Raw genomic sequence first — 11486 nt, 5'->3', positions numbered from 1 at the left:
TAGAAACAGAACATACAAGTACTACCAAATGGTTAATAGGCATAAACCTGTGAATATTTATAGCCCTGTTGACAGAGTACTCCATAGAATGACTCTTACAAATATAAATATGCAGTATTTGGCTACAAATATTTGTCTATCAATCACTTGATAGCACCTCTGGGTATTTCTTACTAGGTTATTTCATTAATACGCGAAAACCATGTGAATGAGCACAAAAACTTGATGATATTCATGATATACGTCTCTCCTCTGACTTGGAGAGAGAGAATATGCATATTGACAAACTGGGGTGAACATTAAATTCAATAGCTAAGAGTAAAAATGAACAGCCACCCACCCAAGTTTCACATTACACTAAGCATTTAAATTACTTTGCCAACAGCTTTGTTGACTGCCTTTGGCTGTCAAGAGATTCCTCCATTGGTCTTTAATTCGTGCTTGTTTACATAGAATATTGTTCATATGTTAGCTTTTTAATCTTTATATGATTCTCAATACATATTCCTTCAGTTGGAAAGGAAAATTCAGTCAATCCTACAATCCATTTTATAAAAGAAGGCTAAGGTGGTATCCATTCTACCAAATTTATCCATGGACCTAGACAACCCCTAAATGTAAGTGCCTCCTGACATCAAATCTGCTGAATAGTTTAGCAAGTGACTAATATCACCACTAAACCAGTTCATAGCAAAAAAAGAAATCAAGTGCAAAATATGATAGAATCAATCCCCTCTATACCCAAAAACCTATCAATACCATAACTTGTCACTAAGCAATTCCATTACAGCTACACATTACATTATAGCATTGTGATTCAAAGTGCCCTACCTTATAGCAACCAAACTGGATTTAGAACTTACTGCAAATGAACATTGAAAATGCAACTGTGGAACTGATTAAATTTGCAATTAAAGCTTAAGCGCATATCAACCTACCAAGTTTTACTTCAGCATGAAGGCCCTGGGTTTTTGTAATATAATTGTACCTAGTCTTATTACCACTATGATCACCACTGGAAGGGCAAAAATAAATTCTACAGTTTTCCACATCCAAATTTGTCATTTGTAAGATTTTTTTGTTAGAAACTGCATAGAAGGTTTTAGATCAATGTTGCAGATCACACATTTTGATCCATAATTAGAATGGTTGTATCACCAGTATGAGATAGGCAAACAATCTCAGCCTCATGATGGATTACAGAGTGTGATCTGAAACGTTAATGTAAAAACTCTACTCAAATTTTATCCAAAACGCTTTACAAATCATAGGTGGTATTTCTTAGATATAAGAACAAATCTAGATCAACAAGAAGAGATTTGAGCAACACTGGGAAGGACCAGTCTAAGAACTTTGACAGAGGAATAGATATTGGTTTAAGAAAATTAAAATATAATATGCCATCATCCCCGTCAGAGATAAATTGTATTTCAGCTATACAAGCATTATTTTTGTTGGGGCCAACAATTATAAAAAATGAGATGCTATGAAAAACAAAAAACTGTCGGCAACAAAATGGTCTCGACTCACCTCAACAAGGCAAAAAGCTAAAATGCCCATATTCGACATAAAGCTAGCCTGAGTTGAATGTGAATGTATTCAACTGATAGATAAAGTGCATTTCCTAAGAAAAACAATCCCTAAAAAAATGCAAATCCCAGGATCTAGATTATTATCCTGAGCAATCCTTAACATCAGGTCTGATATTTATTCACCTAATCAATGAGATCGAACAGCAGATTGGACTGAATCCATGGGTTAGACTGAATGAATTTTCAAGATCAAGTCTATTTCAAAGAAATTCGGGTATGGCACAATGACAAGAGCACGCATGAACTGTGAATGCTACAATACAAATTCAGTCAGAAGCTAATGAAGAATTTAGAATACTGTTTGGTAGCTTCTCTAAAAACAGACTAGAGAACTTATGCCCTTTCAACACATTTATAGCTTGATTACAGAGCTTCCTCCCAAGGGGTTCAAGTAATTTTTTAGTATCTTGTCTAGTAAGCTGTTTCTCTCTACAACTGTGCGTACAACCATTCAATTCTTTTCCAGGTAAACTATCTGAAGCACAAATAGGACTCTTTGTGAAGTTGTTCGTCAGCTGATAGATTGGATGCTTATCCGAAACTATTTCAATAGATTTACCTGAATCAACACCTAAAATTCGTAGTGGAGTTGCTTCTGTGACAAAATAATTTTGAAGAGCATGCGAAAGGGCTAGATTTTCCTCTAGATTTGGAATTGTTCCTGTTAATGTTTGGACAGCATATTCAAAACAAGGGTTTGACACAGGCAAATCCCTCTTTGGAACTTTTTTTCTTGTGGAGGGGCTAGTTCTGGACTTAATGGTATTGCTTTTAAGGCTTGTTGACCAACGTCTGTCCTTTAAGGCTGTTGTTTCCCCCTGTACATGATCATCTGCAGGCAAACATTAGCTCAGCAGCCAACTACCTATCAACTACATAAAGATTACCCAAAAAAAAGTAAAAGATGCACCAAATGGGCATCAAGTTCATTAGTATGCAAACATTCTTGAAAAAAGCATAATTGTTCATGAAAGAACGTATGAAGTCTGTATATCTATTACTAATTGAATTAGAGGAAGGAAAACCAAAGGAATAAGAAAGTTCAGACGAAGTTACTCTTTACATGCGTCCGCACTGTTGCTATTCAGATCAAAAGTGCATTCCCCTTCTTTACTGTTAAATCCATTCAAATCATCTTCATTAATAAATGGAATCCAAGAACCTTCAGAGTCATTTAAAACCCATCTAACTTTGGTTGGCCTTATATTCGGGTCAAATGAGGCTGCATTCTGGAATATACCACTAGAAACCTTCCTTTTACGACCAACTTCACCTTCAGACTTAGCTTTTGGTTTATACCTTCCAATCTTCCCAGTCTCAAGAAAACTGAACACTTCTGCTTTGGATCTAAATCGCCGTTGAGATACAGGATCATAGAAATACTGCAGACAGTACAACAAAAAACAAAAAAAAATTATAAACCAATAGGCCCCCTTCATGCAATTCATTAGCAATCTCAGCCAGGCATGAAATATACAGATTTGGAGATCAAATTTTACATGCCATTACCAATACTGAAACTCAAACTACTACCATATAAATACTGGCAGTTAAAACCGGACTTCCACAATCATATGTTAGTATACATGCATCAAACAATGCCAGCTCAAGGCCTATATTTGCTAGCTGCTTGATTCCAAGGATAGTTTCCCATTCGCTGCTTCAATAAGAGAATCAAGCTAAATTTAGATTCCATTAAAAAAAATTAAGGTTCTACTATGAACTCTTTAACTGAAAGAAAGAATTTCCTAACTACATGCATTCCCTAGGATACAGAACTCTACTTAAGGCTCAAAATCCAAAACCTCAAAAGAAGGCATTTTTACATATGAAACCAATCTCAGGCTCAGAACCCTACTAGCTCAAAATTTATATAACCCCAAGAGCCATAAAACTGATAAAGCATTCAACTAACAAAATATTCAAGGTTGCATAGCATAACTATAAATCCAAAAGTAGCAGAAATGAGATAAATGGGGCAGACTAGCTACCTTGTCTTTTGTACCAGCACTTGAACCTGTCTCTCGGGTTTTTAGTTCAGTAAACCATCCTTCAGGTAACCAATCAGGTGACTGAATAATTTCAGTGAATTTGCGTGATATTTGTCTCCCTCTCCTGGGCGTACTTAAAATAGGCTCCAGTGCTCCCCCAATAACTGGCCCTAAAGCTTTATCTGACTGTGCCAGCATTTTGCCCTTATCTTGGTCATGAATGTCTTCTGATCCTGCAGCTTGGCTAATACTTTGATTGGGAGTTCCAACAGATGCAGATGTTTGACCCTTACTTTGATCATTGATTACAACCACTTCTGTCACTTCTCCCTTACTCTGATCATTGGTTTCAAGTGAGCCTGAAGCTCCCCCCTTAGATGATTCAATTATTCCTTGTACAGCTGCATCTTCTTCCTGACGCTGTTCACTGGATCCTCTGAAATTCGCTGCTTGATCCTGTTGCCTATTACCTTGTAGACAAGCAACATCCCCAGCGAGGTTCACACCTTCAACCTCTGATCTAATAACATCCTTATATTTTTCTCCCGTTATTGAAGGACCTGGTACGGTACACCTGATTTGGTTGCCAGTTGCGGGTAAAACTGGTAATGGACCTGCTACTTCTCCTTCATGTCGATTGGGTATTCCTACATGCACACTCCTTTGTTGTTCATTTCTCTGAGGTAAGCTGGCAACACTACCTTCACCTATAGGATTTCCAGACCCAAAACCAAGAGGATTTGCAGAGTTCCCCCTAACTCCAAACTCATTAACATCAACGGAAACAACCTTCTTGTGCAAATCATCCAGAATCTCATCCAATGAAAGCATCATTTCAGACTCAACCCCATTAAGAGAAGCATTATCTCCTGCAGGGATTCCCTGCCCAAAGTTCATGGTAGAAGGACGCAGATCCCTCTTAATATCGCCACTGCCACCCAGATCAATTGCATTGAAGTGTCTCAAACCTTGGGGGGAAGCTTCCACACCACCTCTCCTCTCAAAAATCTCAAAGGCTTTGGGATTAGAATTAGGAATAGGAGAAACGTTCTTGCGGACAGAACTGCCTCCAGCTTGCATTGTTGGAGGTTGTTTTGAAAAGGGGAATTCCATGACTTCAAAACCACCCTGATAAGTTCAAAAAATCGTCACAGTCCTGGAACCCTCCCAACAAACCTTGTCTACCAGAAACTTCCTCCGAGCTTTTTTGTCAAACCTTAACCTTGAAACCCTTAAATTTCAAAAATACTCGAACCTTCCCACCAAAATGCAACCGCCATTTTTAAACCTTATATCTTTTCTGTAGTAATCCAAGCTTTCTTGAGAAAACATCGGTCACAGAACTTTTGTTCAACCCAAACAGATCCAATTCGTCTTATCCAAACAAGCCCTTCCAACAAAACGTGACCAGTGAAAAGATCCTCGCCCTTCCCTAAAAGACCAGACTTGTACGGCTAAAGCCAAGTTCCACCCATTAAAAGTTCCAAAAACAAACGTCACAAGCCTCAAGCCCTTTCACCCAACCCCGGTAAAGCCATCACTGAACTTCTTTATCTGTTGAAAACCAAAATCCAACTTTCGATACACTAATCTTTCACAAATATCAAACGTTGCCCACCAAACCAAGGCCAACCCATTTCTAATTCTGCTGTTTTTACTACACAAGACCAAGCTTTCTCCGCAAAAACTCAGAAGCTTACAAGTTAACCTATTTGGCTCCAACCTAGTAACTCTGGCAAGCCCTCATTAATCCAGGTTAACTCTTGCACTAATGCTGTAACTGATTTCTCCGTTCAAATCACTCTCTCTCGAGAAAAATATTCTCCTTCATCACTGAAAACCCTTTTCCTTATATAAACCTCAGATGTTCCTTCTACTCAGAGCAGTCAAAAACAGAACTTCTGATGAACCTTAATTATTCCAAACAAGTCCTTCCAACCCAAATCTAAACCTGATTTCTTCTGTCTATAACCAAACTCCCTTTACAAAAATCCACGTCATTCTGCTAAGTGAGCCTAAGTAACTCCCTTAAAAAACATTCTACTAAACCTCATATTTCATAACCATAACTAGGTCCAAAATAGATCAGAAGACAGCACGCAGAAAATTACCTCGGCTGAAGACAAAGCCCACTTGGGTACATTTCCCGCACTTCATTTCTGCATTTTTCTCAGCGCAGGCAGCTACAGACAACACCGAACACTTTTCAAACCCTAGCTTTCCCCAACATCGAAAGAACTGTGAAAGCATTGCTGACCATGGCCCTCACACGACCCCAGCCCGATGAAAAAACAATTCCAGCTTCCAAAATCCCAACAACACTTGCTCAGTCAGCACAAACCCCGAGCCAGTTTAGAAGACTCCGCATAAGCATTTTGAGGATTTTGTCTACCCTGAAATCATATGGAAATCCGCGTCTTGTCAACCCCTGATTGAATTTCTCAACTGGGAGTTCGAAGAAAAGTTCAATTACAGGAAAATACGAAATTGGATGGTTTCACAGGCGGTTTCGGGGTCAATTTTTTGCGGATTTCGGACAGTCTCTGGTGGTCTCTAGTAAAACCCACATAAGGAAATAACACGGTTCGGACGGTGAGTTGACGTATAGTCTATCCAGCGGTATAAATCCATACGACATGTCCAGCGTGGATCTGATGCACGAAACATGGAGATTTTAAAAGGCATAAAATTTTTGAACAGGTTATTTTATTTTTGTTTGACATTTACTACTGTATTTTATATGCTTTTGGACTGGAGTGAGGAAGGTTTCATATAAATGATGTTTTTTATTTTATTTTTTTCGTTTTTTTAATATCTGTGCGTTTAGGTGCACTTAATACATTTGGTTTATTACACATCTGTGGTGCGCGTGATGGGTAGAATTTCTGTAAGCATGATGTTTGAGTATTGTACCTTGGCTGTAAATGCCTTTGATCCCACATTTCTTATGTGGGGAAATAGATACGGACAAGGATAATAATTGTTCTTTTATAATATTTAGGTGTAGACTAATCAAATGATGATTATAGATAGATTTTTTAATGGAGGATTATTTATCTTTTTGAGCTAAGAGTCTCACATTGAGGGGTACCTATACTACCAAATTCATCCAAGGTACAATCTTGGCATCATCTCTTATGGCTGTAGCTATTATAGCTCCAAAAACGTTAGACCGCATTGTCGTACACCTGAATAACCTTCGTGTTATACAACAGTGGGGGACAACGGCCGCAACGCTTTTGCTGAGCCCCCCAACCATTATGTGCTTATTCTACAGTTTTTGTCTACATAGCACAAAAGTTATGCATTCGTATGACATCGCAGTTTGGAGCCAAATTAGCTACGTCCATCCCTTATGATGTCAGAGCCATGCATGATCTTGGCCTCATCCCTCTACCAAATTCATCCAGGGCATGATCTTGGCCTCATCCCTTATGATGTTGAAGCCTTGCATGATCTTGATCTCACCCTTATGATGTCGGAGCCTTGCATGATCTTTGACCTTATCCCTTATGATGTCAGAGTCTCGCACTCAACAAGACTTGATCCTTGATGGCTCATTATTCATTGAGAACCTTTCAACTTCACCAACAGATCAAGGGCACTTGGCCTCATCCCTTATGATGCTAGAGCCTTACACTTAACAAGACTTGATCCCTAGTGGCTCATTACTCATTAAGACCCTTTCAACTTCACCAACAAATCAAGGGCCCTTGGTCTCATCCCTTGTGATGTCGGAGCCTTGCACTCAACAAGACTCGATCCCTGGTGGGCAACTCATTAATCATTAAGAACCTTTCAACTTCACCAATGGATTAAGGGCCCATTGGCAATTATAGATAAATTCGATCTAGGATAGAGATTTGAGATATTAGATTGTAAATAGATAAGCATATTTCTTGAAAAGATAAATATGCATTAGAGTTATTTAGTTTTAGGTATGGTTTGATGGCATTGGACTTCAAATTATCACATTTGTTGGATTTGATTTAGGTGAAATTATTATGCATTGATCTAAGTTAATTGTGTGGTATGGAATTGACATGTTGGGTTCATCTTGCATATATCCCCTTCTAGCATTAATTAAATAAAATTAATTAATTAATTAACATTCTTAGCCATCTTCCTACCATTAATTGCATGGATTTCAACTATTTGTTTAATTAATTAATCATTTCAATATTTATCTCTATATTCTAGCCTTAATTAATTTTTTTTAATTAAGGTTCAACCTTCGTATCTAAATCTTCCAAAAAATAATTAAATTCAAAAAAAAAAATTTAATTTTCAAAATTCTTTGTCAAACCATTAATTGACTTAAATTCAATTATTTAACTACTAGGCCACTTGTAGAATCCTAGGCATCATTAGCCAAATCGACCTCCCACATAAGTCAAAGTTACACATGGTCCCATGCTTCATAAGTCTACATGAACTCATCTCATCAAATATTGTCCATCCATTCAATCTAGAAAACCTTAGCCCTTCACAAGATTCCAAAAAGGAACTTTTTGATCCTCACCCCCCATCTTTCTCCAAGAATATCTCCATAATCGAAATCCCTTGGCTCATGGAATTCCTCATGTGCACCAATTGTAAAGTGCTACTTGAAGGATTTTATACATTAAATCCTCTTAATCAACCTCCCAAATTGATCTCCTAAATCAATATCAACTCTTGATCATCCATCCTTCAAATATATAAATAGCTCTATAGCACAACTTTTTGTATGCATCTATACTAGTCCTTGTAGCATGCCACTATAATGACATCATGATCTTCCATATCAAGTGGCTTACGACATAAGCTTTCTTGCAACCTTTTTCTTTTGATTTAGTCTTTTATGCACTTGGAACATCATCACCCTAATCCTTATACCTTGGTACATAACTGTTACCCCCCCCTTTTTTTTTCTCGCTTATAGCCCATCAAAAATAAGGGTCATCATTTTCATAGAGCTTAAGTCTTCATCAATCAAGTTTCGTACTCATCTGTTGAACCTTTTATAAAGTTCAAAATTCGGGTTCAAAGGAAATGCGATCCATTAAGTTCTAAGTCTTCATCAGCATAGTCGTTGAACTTGAACTTTGAAACTTTCCGGTTCAAGGTTCAAGGTTCAAGGTTCAATCGGTTTTTTGTCTTGTGTTTTGCGGCTGTCTCTTTAGTCTTAGTCTTGTGGTCACTTTGCACTTGAACCATTGAACCTTTTTTTGAAACAGTTCAAGGTTCAAGGTTCATTCCCGTGTCATTGAATGTTCCTTTTGTCTCTTTCTGCTTGTTCGCAAATGTTGATCTTTTGTCATTGAACTTTGAACCAATGAACTTCTTTTAAAATAGTTCAAGGTTCAAAGCGGTGTTTTCAAATCAGCGCGATGGTGTTTAGGAGGAAAAGGCGGCGTGATCGAAATAGAATTTTCCTTGGTTTTCGTGTTTTCAAATTGCAATTATGGAAACAATCATGAGAAGGCATGTCGACTGTGTGAAATTGATTTCTAATTAATAAGCATGTCAGAACTATATCAAATCACAAGTGGTTTTACATGGATGAATGAGCTGGGACGAAGCGTGTGTTGGTTCTTTTCAGTGTTTTCCATCCTTAAATATGATGCTTCTCAGGTAAGACAATTATTGTTGCCGTTGGCAAAGAGTGGAGACGCGGAAGGTAATTTAGCTCAGTTATTCTGAGGGTTTCACAGTTTGATGTTGAAGACAGGTGAGTTCAATTGCTTATTTTCCCCTGCTTTGTTTTAGTTCTGAAATTGGAAAAGTGTAATTCTTTGCCTCGAAGTTGAATGTTGTCTAGTTGATGCAATTTGAAGCAAAAATGAGACCAACTCTTCCAAAATTGGGTCAAACATCATGCTTGATTAGTACCCTCCCAGAGTTAGATGATACAACCTTCATCCAAGATGAGTTAGATAATTTTCTAGAGAGGGCTAAGAACCCAACAGCCAATTCCATGATGGGAAAGATAGTTCACAGTAGTCTTGTTGAGGCCGCCGCATTCCCAATTGCTGCTCCTTGCCCAGAATTAGTATATGCATGCATGAACATATATGATGCTAGTAATAGGTGTATTAGAGCCAATTATGGAGACATGCTAGTGCGGATTGACAGAGAAACAGTAATGGTTGCAATTGGAATTCCTCACAAAGAGCCGTATGAAGATTGGTCCATAGGAACCTCATACGCATTTTTCTCTGAGAAGAAAAGTGTTTATCGAAGCGTCATTGCTAGAAACTAGCTCCTTAAAATACAAAAGGGAGGTTCTAGGTTGCCTAAACCCTTGACAAGAGAGCATTTCATTACAGAAGTTAGGGATATCGTGATTCTTTTGAATAGGCTTAAGGGGAATTCACATGCCTTCTATTGGGAAGACTGGATGTATTTTTACATTCAGGTATTATTAGCTGGTGAGAAATACCTTGACTGGGCGCAAGTAATTGCTGAGAGATTGCACGAAGGTTTGAGTAATTTTGTTGGAACAGCTAATTTTCATATGACTTCATACCTGTTTATATTTTAGCCTATATCAGAGAATGGCCAGGATTATATCAAGAACCTTGGGTTAATGGAATGAAGGTCTATGAGTGCTATCCACATTTGCAGATGCAGAGGTACACATAAAACTTCTTGAGATGGAATGATGTTTTTGTGGGAAGATTAACTTTTGAACTGCAGGGGAATTTGAATAATAGAATGTCACCTGAGGCATTAAAGTTGGTCAGCACATATGGGAGTTGTTTTATTCAATTTTTCAAATTTACTTATATTAGAATTGGTGGCTTTGAAGATGAACCTTTCAAATTGCCCAGATATGCTCTTGATAGTTATGTACTCTTGGAAGTTTGCAGACAGCTAGCTCATGTTGATAAGAAATTAGGGATGAAAAGTGAGTCTGAAACAATTTTCCCAGTTGAACTCGAATATTATAGTTGCAAAACTGTTTCTGATGCATCGAACTTAGAAGTGGAGCTCAAGAAGATGAATTTGCCACTATATGTTGCTCGGCAGGGGTTTGCAACAAAGAATATGCAATGAAGCACCTGAATGTTGATGTGAACTTTTCACATATACCCCAGTTAGAAGACTACTGGGAGGATTGTTGTGATGAATTTGAAGTCTGGAGAAGATTATGGTCAAGGTTCACTTTACGGCAAATCATTACTTTGAAATTGCCAATGAACATAGCAGAAATACAAGAAGAGGAAGGTGAAGATGTATTGGACCCGGAGTTCAATGAAAGAGTTCATGAGCAACCTATTCCTGAAATTGACTGGGATAGGAGAGAAGAAGAAAATATTCAATCTAAAACCTTTAATGTTATAAGGAGAACAAAAAAATGGTTAAGAGACCGTAGATCTGGAATAAGACTGACCACTACCTCAGCCGAGAAATCAGTTGAGCAATCTCATGCTGCTGTACCAATTTCTTCTTCTAACATTATTGTTGATATTGCAGGTGTCACCGATACTCAAGGTGAGAAGGTTCAAACTATAAGATTTAAAGAACCACTATTTGGCCCCTCAACAGTTCGAGTCACCCATTCCAGAAGTAAAAAGAAAGGTGCAGAAATTTTAGGAAAAGAAACTATCATAATTCTTGATAGTGAAGAGGCGCAAGTGATTATGGGTGAACCGGAAGCAAACATCCCTGCAGCTCAAGATGCAGGTAAAGAAAAGGAGCAACCTGAGGAAAGCCCCAATCAAGTGACTACTTTGGCTACCATGGATTCATCTGAATATCAGACGCCGCCAGCAAAAGTATCTCCAAATGTTTCAAGGTGGTTGGGAGTGTCAATTAGTAAGAAACGTAATGTAGTCCCTATCAATGTACCCATGGAGGATATGGTGAGTAAATGCTTCGGGAATACACCTAAGTCTAAGAAGCTAAAAGCAGAAGC

General features: G+C 38.0%; 1 protein-coding gene across 4 annotated transcripts; it reads right to left on the bottom strand.

Annotated features, from left to right (window-relative positions):
- Nucleotides 1-1768: 1768 nt before the first annotated feature.
- LOC131042432 (uncharacterized) lies at nucleotides 1769-6259 on the bottom strand. Of its 4 annotated transcripts, none has more exons than XM_057975697.2 (3): nucleotides 3584-6259; nucleotides 2656-2974; nucleotides 1769-2424 (listed from the first exon to the last, which is right to left on the bottom strand). In XM_057975697.2, the coding sequence occupies exons 1-3, from the start codon at nucleotides 4694-4696 to the stop codon at nucleotides 1859-1861; spliced, it is 1998 nt and encodes a 665-aa protein (XP_057831680.1). In that variant the 5' UTR covers nucleotides 4697-6259; the 3' UTR covers nucleotides 1769-1858. The 4 variants fall into 4 exon arrangements, with proteins under 4 accessions (XP_057831680.1, XP_057831684.1, XP_057831681.1 ...); XM_057975701.2 differs by having other exon boundaries at nucleotides 2649-2974; nucleotides 3584-6256; XM_057975698.2 differs by having other exon boundaries at nucleotides 2214-2410; nucleotides 3584-6258.
- Between the last annotated feature and the right edge of the window lie 5227 nt (nucleotides 6260-11486).

Source organism: Cryptomeria japonica, chromosome 1 (genome assembly GCF_030272615.1).
Source record: "Cryptomeria japonica chromosome 1, Sugi_1.0, whole genome shotgun sequence".
Classification (NCBI taxonomy): Eukaryota; Viridiplantae; Streptophyta; class Pinopsida; order Cupressales; family Cupressaceae; genus Cryptomeria; species Cryptomeria japonica.
The sequence above is the reverse complement of the archived record's forward strand: the minus strand, read 5'-3'. Positions and strand labels throughout refer to the sequence as shown.

What these genes read in the sequence shown, in the direction of transcription:
- LOC131042432 (XM_057975697.2), bottom strand. Translation starts at nt 4,696, where the DNA reads ATGGAATTCCCCTTTTCAAAACAACCTCCAACAATGCAAGCTGGAGGC. An exon ending in GTGCTGGTACAAAAGACAAG is followed by an intron (nt 2,975 to 3,583) that starts GTAGCTAGTCTG and finishes TACTGTCTGCAG; the next exon opens with TATTTCTATGATCCTGTATC. An exon ending in TAGCAACAGTGCGGACGCAT is followed by an intron (nt 2,425 to 2,655) that starts GTAAAGAGTAAC and finishes GTTTGCCTGCAG; the next exon opens with ATGATCATGTACAGGGGGAA.